At 37.8% G+C, this 13,356-nt stretch overlaps 1 protein-coding gene across 7 annotated transcripts in view; it reads right to left on the reverse strand.

Moving 5' to 3' along the window:
- SLC4A10 (solute carrier family 4 member 10) overlaps positions 1 to 13,356 on the reverse strand; it is a gene marked incomplete at both ends in the record, with an annotated part of 246,251 nt that overhangs the window by 83,367 nt on the left and 149,528 nt on the right. For all 7 annotated transcript variants that reach the window (XM_079782957.1, XM_079782954.1, XM_079782956.1 and 4 more), the window contains 2 exons: positions 2,713 to 2,800; positions 6,427 to 6,584. In XM_079782957.1, coding sequence (XP_079639083.1) covers positions 2,713 to 2,800; positions 6,427 to 6,584 — 246 coding nt within the window. The remainder of the gene's footprint in view (positions 1 to 2,712; positions 2,801 to 6,426; positions 6,585 to 13,356) is intronic.

Below are 13,356 nucleotides of genomic sequence, written 5' to 3' on the forward strand. Positions count from 1 at the left end.
CAGATTATTATTATCTCTGAATGTATAATAATCTGGCTACTCAGTGTATATCCTATATAATAAAAAGCTAATATGCAAATTGTCCCCTCAATCAGGAGTTCGATCAGCAGGCAGGCCGGCCAACCACCCATGTCCCCTCCCCCTGGCCAGGCTGGCTGGACCCCACCCATGCACGAATTCATGCACCGGGCCTCTAATAAATAAATAAATAAATGTATATATATATATATATATATATATATATATATATATATATGTATGTATATGTACACACACACTGAGTGGTCAGATTATTATGCGTTCAGAAATCATAATAATCTGACCACTCAGTGTATGTGCCCATGAAAGTGACAATACTTGAATTGTGGAATACAAATGACAGTATTATTTATTTGATAATACTGTAAAAAATGCTAAATGTTAATCAATATGGAAATACTAAAAGCAAAGTTACTGTGAGTACTATTTCACAAAGAGTTATACTATAGTAGGTTTAGGTCCTCATGAAGCCCTTTTTTCACTTTCTGTCTTCTCCCAGATTTCTTCAATAAAATGTTATTCATTGTAGTGGATGGAATAGTGTCCTCTCAATATATATGTCCACCTGAACCTCAGAATGTGACCCTATCCTATATAATAAAAGCCTAATATGCAAATTGTCCCCTTGACTGGGAGTTTGACCACTCGCTATGATGTGCACTGACCACCAGGGGACAGTGCAGGACATGGCGGGTGTTGGTGACACGGCACTGGCAGCAAGCAGCAGTGGAGGCGCTGCCAGACCTGATGGGCCCTGACCAGAGTGGGACTGCGGCAGGATGGTGGAGCAGGTGAGTGGGCTGCGCCAAGCCAAAGCAGGTGTGAGTGGGGCCCAATTGCCCCACAGATCGTCCTGCAGATGGTGACCAGCAGCGGCAGCGTGGGGCAGGGCCACTGCCTGGCTCCCAGGTGCTGAGGGAGCTGGGCAGGGACCCAATGACTCAGGCGGAGGGGGGCACGTGGGGGGTTGGGGGCCCCAGTGCTCAACAGGGCCTAGAGGTAAGCTGGGACCTGCCCTTCCATGCCAGATACTCACGCTTCGATTGCTGGTCAAACCTAGGGACCACACCCATGCAAGGATTTTGTGCACCGGACCTCTAGTTTGAAATAAGGGTCTTTGCAGATGTAGTTAAGGTAAGAATCTCAAGATGAGGTCATCCTGGATTAGGCTGGCTCTAAATCCAATGAGTGTCTTTATAAGAGACAGAATAGTAGATGACACACACAGAGAAGGCCATGTGAAGATGGAGGCAGAGACTGGAATTTCGCTGCCACAAGCTGAGAAACATCATGAGCTACCAGAAGCCAGAACAACATGGAAAGATCTCCTTCAAAGCTTTCAGAGAGAATGTGGCCCTGCTGATACCTTGACTTTAGACTTCTGGTCCCACAAAATATGAGAAAATACATTACTCGTATATTAATCACCTAGTTTGTATAATTTTTTATGGCAGCCATAGAAACTAATATACTCAATAAGTTGTTCTTTTTTTTTTCTGAACCTGATTTAAAAAAACAATTGATATAAAATCATAAAACACAATTTGAACAGATGTAATAGAGTAATTTCTATCAAACCCCAAATTCAAGTTTAAATCTTCAGATTTTGTAAGGCTAGTAAAAGTTATAGCCAATGTTAATTTGCTCTTTTTTACAGATTTTAAAGTATCTGAAGCCATAAATTCAGTAAATACATCATTAAATTATTTAGACAAGATTCTAATTTTGTATAGTCCCATTTGTTATTTACTACTGAATTTTGAGTTTATACTCCTTCTGTGATCTTTTGCATCTGTTCTTTTTTAATAAGAACAATAAAATAATAAAAATAGATTTCTATAAAGTGTTGGGGAATACAAGAACCTAGTTAAACAATGTTACATCTTGTGTTCTCATTTTTTATGATCTTACATTTTTTAGATATACACTTCTTTGTAAAGCTGATGAAAGCTTTTTTCAGTCCAAAAAAATCTACATACAAATTTTTTACACAGAAAATGTATGTGCTGTATCAGAGGGATCACAGGCCCCTTGAAAACCATCTATAGTTCTAATGGTTCAAAAACTCCCAGATTAAGAAAAACTACATACAGGCCATTGTAAAGAAAGTTTATAGATGTAGCATGGTTGTTATTGTCATATATACTATTTTTATTGTCATGTATACTATAGATAAACTGTCATTGGTTTTTTCTTGAGACCTTAAAATTATTTTGCCTACTCCCTATGTTTGCATGCAACTCTGAACATGCTAACAGCCAATGAAGTGTACTCTTCAAATGGGTGAATTGTGTACCATGGGACTTTTATCTCAATTAAGTTGTTAATATTTTTTTTAAATCACTTTGCCCAAAACAAGATTTACAATGATAGTAATAATGCTGCTTGCTCTGAAAATACATATAATGTAAGGGGAATATTAGTAATATATTCTAAATGCCACTAAGTAAATTATTTTTAGAATATGAGGTTTTAAAGCATTATATTCATGTGTGTGAACTTATTACCCCTTTTAAGCAAACTTCTCCAAAGGAAATTTTACAGTGAAAACATAGAAGAAGGGGGAGTCAATACAGAGAAATCTAAGTCACAGTAAATTGTCATGATACAGGAACCCCAAAAGTTATGTGTACCTAGTGGCCAAAAATGTTCCCAATGAACTTGAATAAATACCTCATCTGTCATTAGGGTTGCAATTGATCTGCCAATCTCATGGTACTGTTGACCCTTTCCCAGGGGTCCCAGCAGAATGAACAAAAATCTGTAATTAAGAAAATAAAACAAATGTTTCATAGTAGAAATATAAAAATTATTTCAGTAGTACAGAATTACTCATCTCAAAGGAATTACTGAATATAGGAATTTCCATGTAAAATATTCTGTATTTTTTCACAGTTCATTATTATGCTGAAATATTTTATAATGCTTGTCTCTTATGCTTAAGATTCTTAAGCATTGGGAATCTGTAGTTATTTTTATTTCAGTGTTTCCCCCATTTCATTACTGATAGAGCCTACACAGTTGTTAGTGAGAATTTTGGGGATTCTATCATTTTTAAGGTGACAAAAGTAAAATCTGATTAAAATGTTATGAATTGGCCTGGCAGGCATGGCTCAGTGGTTGAGCATCGACCTATGAACCAGGAGTTCATGGTCCGATACCCAGTCAGGGTACATGCCCAGGTTGCAGGCTTAATCCCCAGTGTGGGGAGTGCAGGAGGCAGCTGATCAATGATTCTCTCTCATCACTGATGTTTTTATCTCTTTCTCCCTCTCTCCTATCCTCTCTGAAATCAATAAACATATATTTTTAAAAATTCTGAATTGTAAAAACAAAATTCACTAATAAGTAAATTGTAGAACTAGATAGAAGGGGGAAAGGTAATACAGTTGTATAAACAAATAAAGAACCTATGGTAAAAAAAACAATAGGTGCATGTAAAATGTACATCAAATAGAAAAAAAACTTATTGTCAGGAATCAAAGACCAGTTAGGCAGAAAAAGTCAGGCATTAAAGATATTAATTTCAATGTTGGAGGAATAAAAATACTAGTTGAACTGTGATATTCCATATAAATAGGCAAACTCATGATCACAACTGGAATTTTTTAAAGAAATCAATACATGCTCTAACTTTGCAGGACTGGTCAATGCTACAGGGAAAAGGTCAGTGCTTCAGGGAAATTGTGAAAATTTTTAAATGCCCTGTATTCTGCAATATAACTCTACAGTATTCATTTGTTAAATAATTTATGCTCTTAAGTCTGAATATCTAATGGCTTTGTAAGGTATATGAAAATAGGTACTATAATTCTACCCTTCATTTACTTATAAACGTTAGCAATTATACATGTTTTTACATGAGGCATATGTTACACAGTCCTATATGATCTGACATTAAGTTTTTGTTTCAGTTGAAAATGAGGCCAAGTCAATATCTACCATACAGAAATGTCCACTATACATTTAAAACAGGAATACATTTAATGTGGTGGCAAAAGCTTTATCAACTATAATGCTTTTAAGAAATTTCTTAACCTATGTACATGTTGCTATTTTTCAAGTTTCCATTTCATGGGCTATTTATAAATTCCTAAAAGATTATTTTCTGACATTTTTACTGTGTTGCTGGTATAGTCATGGTGTCCTAAGAAAGGATAATTAGGACCCTCAATGGCTTTCTTTATTCTATTTGTCTAACTACTCTTCTACTTTTCACCTTTCCTAGTTAGTTAGTCAAGTCTTTTTAAATTCTCCCTTTACAGCTCTACCATGCCCCTAATTTTTCCTCCATTGTTCTCTACACATATTTTGCTATGTCAGTATGAAATGAGGTCACCTAAATCCTGACAGTTTTCAAAGTGAGGGTACATAACCCCATTATGTCTTTACTCCTGGGACTTTTTCTTTTCTTTCATTTGAATGACAGGAACTCTCATGGTCATAAACAGCCATCATTTACTCTGAGTTCATCAGACACTATCTTAAATGGTGGAACAAGAATGCATGGCTTGGAAAACTAATAAAGAATGTTAAACTACTAAAATAATACCTCTGCAGTTAGTAAGTTTAACATCTTAAATCTAAATCCCAAATTCCTAGAAATTCTGAACAGGTTACAGAACAGCTATGTAGAAAAATTGGCTTTAATTATACAGTCATATGCCACTTTAATATCCTCAATTCATCTTCCCCCTTTTTAAATAAAAGTAGGTATGTACAAAAGTCTCAGTAGACCTCCAAAAGGTTGAACTTCTTTCTGTAACCTGAATGGTAACCAGGTTCCTTCCTTAAACCAGATTCAGGCACAGGTACTCAAACGCTGAATCCCATTCCAGCTAGTTGAGCTCTTCCAAAATGAGGCCTCTCCTGACTAAAGTGTTTCATATTTGGGGATGTTTTATCCATAATAAAAACAAAGAGTGAGCCCTAACTGGTTTGGCTCAGAGGATAGAGCGTCGGCCTGCGACTCAAGGGTCCCAGGTTCAATTCTGGTTAAGGGCATGCACCTTGGTTGCGGGCACATACCCAGTAGGGAGTGTGTAGGAGGCAGTTAATCGATATTTCTTTCTCATTGATATTTCTAACTCTCTATCCCTCTCCCTTCCTTTCTGTTAAAAAACTATTAAAATATATTTTAAAAACACACAGAGTGATGTAATCTAATGTAAAGGCCAACGGTTCATAGAGGAAACGTTCTACAAACCCAGATGCCACAGCACCTGTACCTTACGTCATCTTAACCTGGCCGAGGCATTCAATGTTTGGAAGAGGAGGCATACTACAGCATCTGAAACAGAGCATTACACGATCGGCCCCAGTCATTTGAAGGATGGGGCCCAGAGAGATATGTTTTGCTATGAAAATAGGATCCCAGTGAAAGGCTGTCTTTATATAGAAATTACATTTGATGGAGGAAAAAGGGAAGAAAACAAAGTCCCTGGGTGAATTGCTAGGAACCTAATGTGCTAAAGTCAACTATTTTTTTCTGCATATTTTTGCCTGTGGATAGTCTTATATCCATAAAATATAGATATATTATAAACAATTATAATTCAGTTTATACTATCCCTAAATTGTTAGTTTTATGCATAGTTCAAAGAGAAACAAGTTCAGATAATCATATTAAATTTGTGCTTTTGATTTGGATTCAGCCACAGCACCATGATGCTTCTACCAATGATTCCTCAGACTCTATATATGGGAAGTACACTGTGCCTAAGATTAAAACATACAGTACATTAAATACAGCAGGGGCTATCCTAATGATGCCACTTACATGTACTTTGAAAGCATTAACCAAGCTTGAAAACTGATTTTATTTTTATTTTTTTTTAGTTTGACCACACTCGTATACAGGATCCTAGGTAGCCCAATGTCAAATGCAATCTTAGAGAAAAGCTTAACACTTGATCACTTTTTATCAAGGATTTATATAGTGGTGTAGATCAGGGTATTTAGAGAAGAACATGCCTAAAAGAAAACATAAAAGTTTGAGAGGAAAGAGGAAAAAACAGAATAATTTTTTAAAAAATATTTTTTATTGATTTCAGAGAGAAAGGGAGAGGAAGAGAGAGAGAGAAACATCAATGATGAGAGACAATCATTGATCGGCTGTCTCCTGCACAACCCCTACTGGGGATCAAGCCTGCAACCCAGGCATGTGGCCTTGACCAGAATTGAACCTGGGACCCTTCAGTCTGCAGGCCAAATTTCTATCCACGGAGCCAAACCAGCTAAGGCAAGAACAGAATAATTTTTAAAGAACTTTTCCCCCTTCTCCACAAGCAAGACGAAACAACAGTTTTGTGGATTCATTTGTAGAAAAAAACTCTCAGAGTAAATTATATTTACTCCTTGTGCAAAAGATGCTGTTATACTTTTTACCTGGTTGGGATCGGGACTTCAGCCAGTCCTTGAAGCAATACAGCTGGAGACAGCCTGACAAACGCAACCACAGTTCGATCCAGAAACTCCAGCTCCCCAACTAGGATGTTTGAGGCCTCAGCCCCTGGAGGGATCTTTTTCATAAAATGTAGATCAACCTGAAAGCATCACAGAGCAAAATAAGATAAATCAAAATGGGAAAAATTCACTAAATTACATGCTAGCACAGTGCCTCACATATTGTAATTCATCAATAAATACTGTATCATTTGAATAAATATAGCTTATATATGTATATAGTTTAAACACATTTTTAAATAGTTAAAGGTCTTTTGCCCTTTAGAAATAACTTTTTTCTTTACTTGTGTATTTTTCTAACTTGTCATCAATAAGCTGAATATTCTAGGTTCTCTATTTAATATCTTTAAGAGAAACTTCTTCAGTATCAGCAATCTTGAAATATTCAGGGAGAAAGGAACATGTGCTCAATTAAATTAATATGCTTGAGTCATGATTTAATTCACATTTTCCAATAGATTTAAATATTTTAGATTGCATCATCTAAACTTTGTGCATAATACATTTTAATTAATACTCAAAATATGCCTATTTCAAAAGAAATTTAAACATGTTTCTCCTTACAGTGTTAATTATGACTTTAGTCTTCACCTTTATTCTATATCCTTCACATTCTATACTTAGCCTGATCATTCTTCAATTTTAATTTCTCATTAGAGAATTTAGATATAGCAGAGTAAAAAAACAAACAAAAAACAAGAATATAAATATTAACATTTGGGGTGGCTGAAGAGCCATAGTTGAACTTCTGATATGAGATGTCTGTGATTGAAATGAATGCACACGACACAAAAGTGATCATTAACAAGAAGAAATGCTTAAAGGGTGAAGTCTGAAAAATGATTGTAACTGTCCTTAAGAGTAAATGTTCATTTTTATGCTCAGGGCCTCAATGCAAACCAAGCAGTGATTTTAAAGTCAATTTTGCAAGGCCTATTTCTTGTTTCTAATTCATTTGAGTTGCTTTTTATGGAAATCACTTTATAGGGAGAATAAGATTTTTGTCTGCTCTAGTAATTGGTTTTATGCTCTGTGTCAATTAAATGGAGGCCAAAGATCAAAGTGGGAATAGCCAAGAGAGAGAAAAGAGTTCTGGCAAATATAAGTGAGGCAGAGATTTTTTTTTAAGGGGCCAGACAGTTCTTTTGCAAGTTTAATGATATGAGAGTAGCTTTTCCAAGAAGTTTAAAATGAAAAATATTAGAATTTTTAGGAGTACCTTAGAATGCCCATAGCCAGACTTTAGTGACTACATTACATATGTTGCTTTCTGAAATCAAGACCTCAGCATAGCTATTTAGAAAGTTTATAACTACTTAATTTATCGATAAAACAAAGATGACACAAAACATAATACTCATTATGTATATACTCTATCCTAAGGATTAAATATAAAAATAATCTGTAGTACTCCACTAAAAATATCCATTAGAACCAATGTTCTACTTTAAAGAAAAAATAATTTAAAAAAGCAAAAGTGCCTATATATATATATATATATATATATATATATATATATATATGCCTAAGCAACTGAACAACAGGTCGACCAGTCACTATGACATGCATTGACCACCAGGGGGCAGATGCTCAGTGCAGGAGCTTCCCCCTGGTGGTCAGTGTGCTCCCACAGCCAACCTCCCATGGCCGGTCAACCTCCCTCGGTCCCTCCCCCCAGTCTGCCAGCTTCGATCAGGGCCAATTGGGGCTGGCCAGGGGGAAGGACCACAGGAGGTTGGCCAGCCATGGGAGGTTGTCTGTGGGAGCACACTGACCACCCAGCCGGCCTGGGGGAGGGACCCCACCTTGCACAAATTCACCAGGCCTCTAGTAAAATTATAACAAATATTAAAAATTCCAAAGTTTTAACCTATAAATATATTTCCAAATATACATTTGTAAACTCATAAACCATATACATTGGGATATTATATGGTAAGTATTTTCTTTTACAGAAGCTAACCTTTTAATTTATAGGCAGAAAAGTATTTATTTACCTTATTATTAGAAAGTTGAATTTCATGGCAAGTATTATCATATTTTTGTATTTCTTTGTCTATCTAGGAGATTGCATACATTGAAAATGCTTTCAGTTACTAATGCTTTATAAAGCATAAATTCTAAGGGAATAAAAGATTACTTATACACTATTAGCCCCAAGTCTTTCAGAGCCTAAAAGAGTAAACAATTAAGTTCCCCCTCCCAATGGAAATAACAATCATACATGTTAATACACTAGAACAAAATTTAAAATAAAAAATAGCTTTTTAAGAAATTATATAATTGGTAAACAGTATGGGCCATATTGATAATACCTGTCATAACTTTAATGAAAAGTCTAAATTCCAACTGAAAAACTTTCTATAAACTCATTTGTTGTTTGAAAAATGCCATAGTCTTAACTATTGAAGTCTGTGCCTCAAACAGGTGGCAATTATACAAATAACTGCTTTAAGATGCAATTTAATTAAATCAAGAAGTACATACTAGTAGTATGCTAAAATAGTTTAATTATATAAAAGAAAATATATGGTCCTTACACATGATATTATTTTTTTTTCACATGATATTATTTTTGCATTACATAATACTTAATATATTATTAGTTGATACCTGTAATTTAGAAAAAGCATTAAATATACAGACTTTTATTTCAGGATTAACAAATTTATCTCTTGATTTCAAACATAATAAGTTATAGTTAAATAATATATATCTGGAGTAGCCATTATATTATACTCATTACATTATATTATTCTTTATTTAAATGTTTGTATTGATTTAAGAGAGAGATAAACATCAATGTGACAGAGAAACAGCCATCAGTTCCCTCCCACACACACCCCAGCCTGGGATGGAACCCATACCGGCCAGGTCCATTATTTATTCTTTTTTTAATTTTATTTTCAAAAATTTCTTTTAATCTTTATTGTTGAAAGTATTTCATATGTCCCCGTTTTTTCCCCATTGACCCCTATAGCTCCATCCCCACTCCCCATTATATTATTATGGAAGTAGTTATATATTTGAGAGGGTGTTAGATTTATATTCTCTAATGATGTTATTATATTGCAATTATATTATTCTTGGGGGCATCCCTATATTTTTGTATATTATTTTGTGTTAATATATAATTCATTAAAAAACCTTATTTGGCAATATAACTAACTACCTTCTAATATAACAAAAGGTCACATTTAAGGACCACAATTTAACCTGTAATAAAATTACAACTGCCTAAAAGACCTCTGAGAAAGGAACTAGATTGAATATGTCTCTAAGACAATCCTCAAGTTGACTAAAAACACTTGGAATGAACATTTAAAAATCCTGGATTTTCAGTTCTTCTGAATAGGACCTTGAAGAAATCAAGGATTTCTTCTTTTATGAATCAGGATTTACACCCTGTTTTTAGGTTCCCCAGACCTTTTTGCTAAGAAGAGAAAGATGCTTCATTCTGGGCATTTGGTGCATAAGCAGTAGGTGAGAAACAGTTATATTTCTAGGGAACAAGGGTAGACAGATCATGGTGGAACTGGAAGTGTGGTCAAGCTACACACTGATAGGTGAAGGAAATACAGATGGGACTTTAGGGGGAAGTTTAAGTCTTAAGCCCATTACATGAAGTACAATAAAAGTAACAGGGAGTCTCTGGGGGGAAATGGCACTGTGACACTAACCAACCAGAGATCTTGAGCAGCTTTCTTAATCTCTCTGGGATATAGCTTTCTCACCTTCTAAATGAGGAGATTTCTGAGTTTTCCTAGAGTTCAAGGATATAATCATCTAACTCTTTATACTATGTTGCACATACTAAAGATAGATGCAGAAGAAAGTTCTTTCTCTAGAAAATAATGTGAATGTTTCTTTGAGTCATCTACATATATAAAAGCCTAAGTCACCAGCCAAACATTTGACCATCTGACTGGTAGCTATGATGCGCACTGACCACCAGGGGGCAGACGTTCAACACAGGAGCTGCTGAGCTTCGGTGACTTGGCAGCTGCAGTTCTCAGGTGATGCACCCAGATCCAGAGAGATGGGAGTCCGATTCCGGGGTGCGTCACCCAAGAACCGCCCTCTCACAATTCAGGACCCCTCAAGGGATGTTTTGGCCCAATCCCCACAGGCCAGGCTGAAGCACCCCACCGGTGCACGAATCCGTGCACCAGGCCTCTAGCCCATTGCAGAAGTCCTGGGTCTGGCCCATACAGAAACTTTTTGACTCGATTAGCTAAACGATGAGATGTGCAGGACCTACTAGCTGCAGCCCCACATCTGGTGCCTGCGCCGGCCCATCCAATTAATATCGATTTCCAGTGGAGGCAGCAAATTTTCCCACTACCACTCTTGGCTGGGAAAACAGCCGTGGCTTCCCTCCTTCTGGGTGGACAGTAGAGACAGTGGGCAACCTCCAGGGAGGGAAGAAGGTGAAGGAGCAGCTCAGGTGGGAAGAAGGAGGTTCCCACCACCACAGGACTCCACCTGGGCGGAAGGGCCTGGGCAGGAGCCTGACATTGAGCAGAGTCCTGCCCTCGGCCGACTAGATTCCTGTTTGCTAAATAATTGCATTTTGCAGCTAAATGCCCACAAGTCGTCAGTTACCACCAAACTTAGGGTAAAGTGAGATGAAAGAAGCGAGACAGATACAGAGAGAAAGTCACATAAAATTGGGAGAAGAGAGGAGGGAGCCCGATTCTGGGGTGTGTCACCTGAGAATCGCCCTCTCGCAATCCGGGACCCCTTGGAGGATGTTGGAGAGCCGGTTTCAGCCTGATCCCCAAAGACCAGGCCAAGGGACCCCACCAGTACACAAACCCATGCACCAGGCCTCTAGTTTGAAATAAAAGAAATGTGGAGAAACCAAGATGATGGCATAGGTAAACACCTGAACTGCTGCCTCACACAACAACTTCAAAACTACAACTAAAAGACAAAATGGACATCATCCAGACCACAGGAAGGCTGGATGAGTGGAAATTCTACAACTAGAAGGAAAGAGAAAAGCACACTGAGACTCAGAGGAGCTGCGGAAGTAAAGGCAGAGGTACGAAGACGCGCGTGGAGAGGACTGACAACTGAGTACGCGGCTCTCTTTTTCAAGCGGGAGGGAGACAAAAGCTCCAGACTGCTCTGAACTCCAGTTCTGGGTGAGACTCTGGGGACCCAGACTTGTATGGTAAGAAACTAGACTGTCTGGAAGCAGGCGGAACTCGAGGGCGGCTTTCTCTTAGAGGTGCTTGCAGCGATTACTGTGGGACACTGAGACCCGGGGCCCTCTTAAGGCAAGGCTGACAGGAAGCCATTGCTGTTTTCTCCGTCCTGAGACTCCGCCCCACATTCATATGCGCAGAGGCTTTTGCATATGAATGGTTTGGTCCTTTGAAATCTAAACTTACCTAACAAACTGCAGCTGAGTCAGAAAGACCCAGAACATACAAAAGAAGGCCCAAGGCCCTGCAGCATCTTGCATTGCTTCACAGCTGGGCCTCAACTGGGCACCTCCAAAACTCCAACAAAAAAGAGGAATCTTCAGATTTTTCCATAGCTCCTGCTGGGTAGCCTCAGGCAGAGGCTAAATTAGCACCTCCTTGGATCAATAGCCAGTGTACCCAGGGGTCAGAGTAGGACCATCCAGATTACAACTCCTCAAATCCATAAGGGACACACTCAGGGGGCAGACTCAGTGAGCACCAAAGCCCCACTGAAGCAAGTCTTGCCTTATAAGGGTGTCTCCAGCACAGAAGTTCTCCCAGTGTAGGCACAGCTGATCTTCACAGCCAATTGGCTTGGAGGTCAATTCCTCCCAGTGATACCAACAACAATCAAGGCTTAACTACAACAAGACTTTGCACACAGCCCACAAAGGGGTGCACCAAGAGTGTCCACCTCAGGTAACTGGGGAGGCTGAGCCACTGGGCCCTATAGGATATCTACCACACAAAGCCACTCTATCAACTCAGGGAAGCAGCCAAAATGTGGAGACAAAGAAACAGGTCACAAATGAAAGAAATGGAGGAAACCAAACTACTGGATATAGAGTTCAAAACCATGGTTATAAGATTTTTCAAGAATTTTCTAGAAAAGGCCGATAAATTTAGTGAGACCCTCGAGGATATGATAAAGGACCAACTAGAAATTAAGCAAACACTGACTGAAATAAAAAATAATATGCAGAGATCCAACAGCAGACTAGAGGATCGCAAGAATCAAGTTAAAGATTTGAAATATAAAGAAGCAAAAAACACCCAACCGGAAAAGCAAAAAGAATCCAAAAATATGAAGATAGTGTAAGGAGCCTCTGGGACAACTTCAAGCGTACCAACATCCAAATTATGGGGCTGCCAGAAGAAGAGAGAGAGCAAGATACTGAAAATCTATTTGAAGAAATAATGACAGAAAACTTCCCCCACCTGGTGAAAGAAATAGACTTACAAGTCCAGGAAGTGCACAGAACCCCAAACAAAAGGAATCCAAAGAGGACCACACCAAGACACATAATAATTAAAATGCCAAGAGCAAAAGACAAAGAGAGAATATTAAAAGCAGCAAGAGGAAAACAGTTAGTTACCTACAAGGGAGCACCCATACGACTGTCAGCTGATTTCTCAACAGAAACTATGAGGCCAGACGGAAGTGGCAAGAAATATTCAAAGTGATGAATAGCAAGAACCTACAACCAAGATTACTCTACCCAGCAAAGCTATCATTCAGAATTGAAGGTCAGATAAAGAGCTTCACAGATAAGAAAAAGCTAAAGGAGTTCATCACCACCAAACCAGTATTATATGAACTGCTGAAAGGTATTCTTTAAGAAGAGGAAGAAGAAGAAAAAGGTAAAGATAAAAATTA

Source organism: Cnephaeus nilssonii (genome assembly GCF_951640355.1).
Source record: "Cnephaeus nilssonii genome assembly, chromosome: 10".
NCBI lineage: Eukaryota > Metazoa > Chordata > Mammalia > Chiroptera > Vespertilionidae > Cnephaeus > Cnephaeus nilssonii.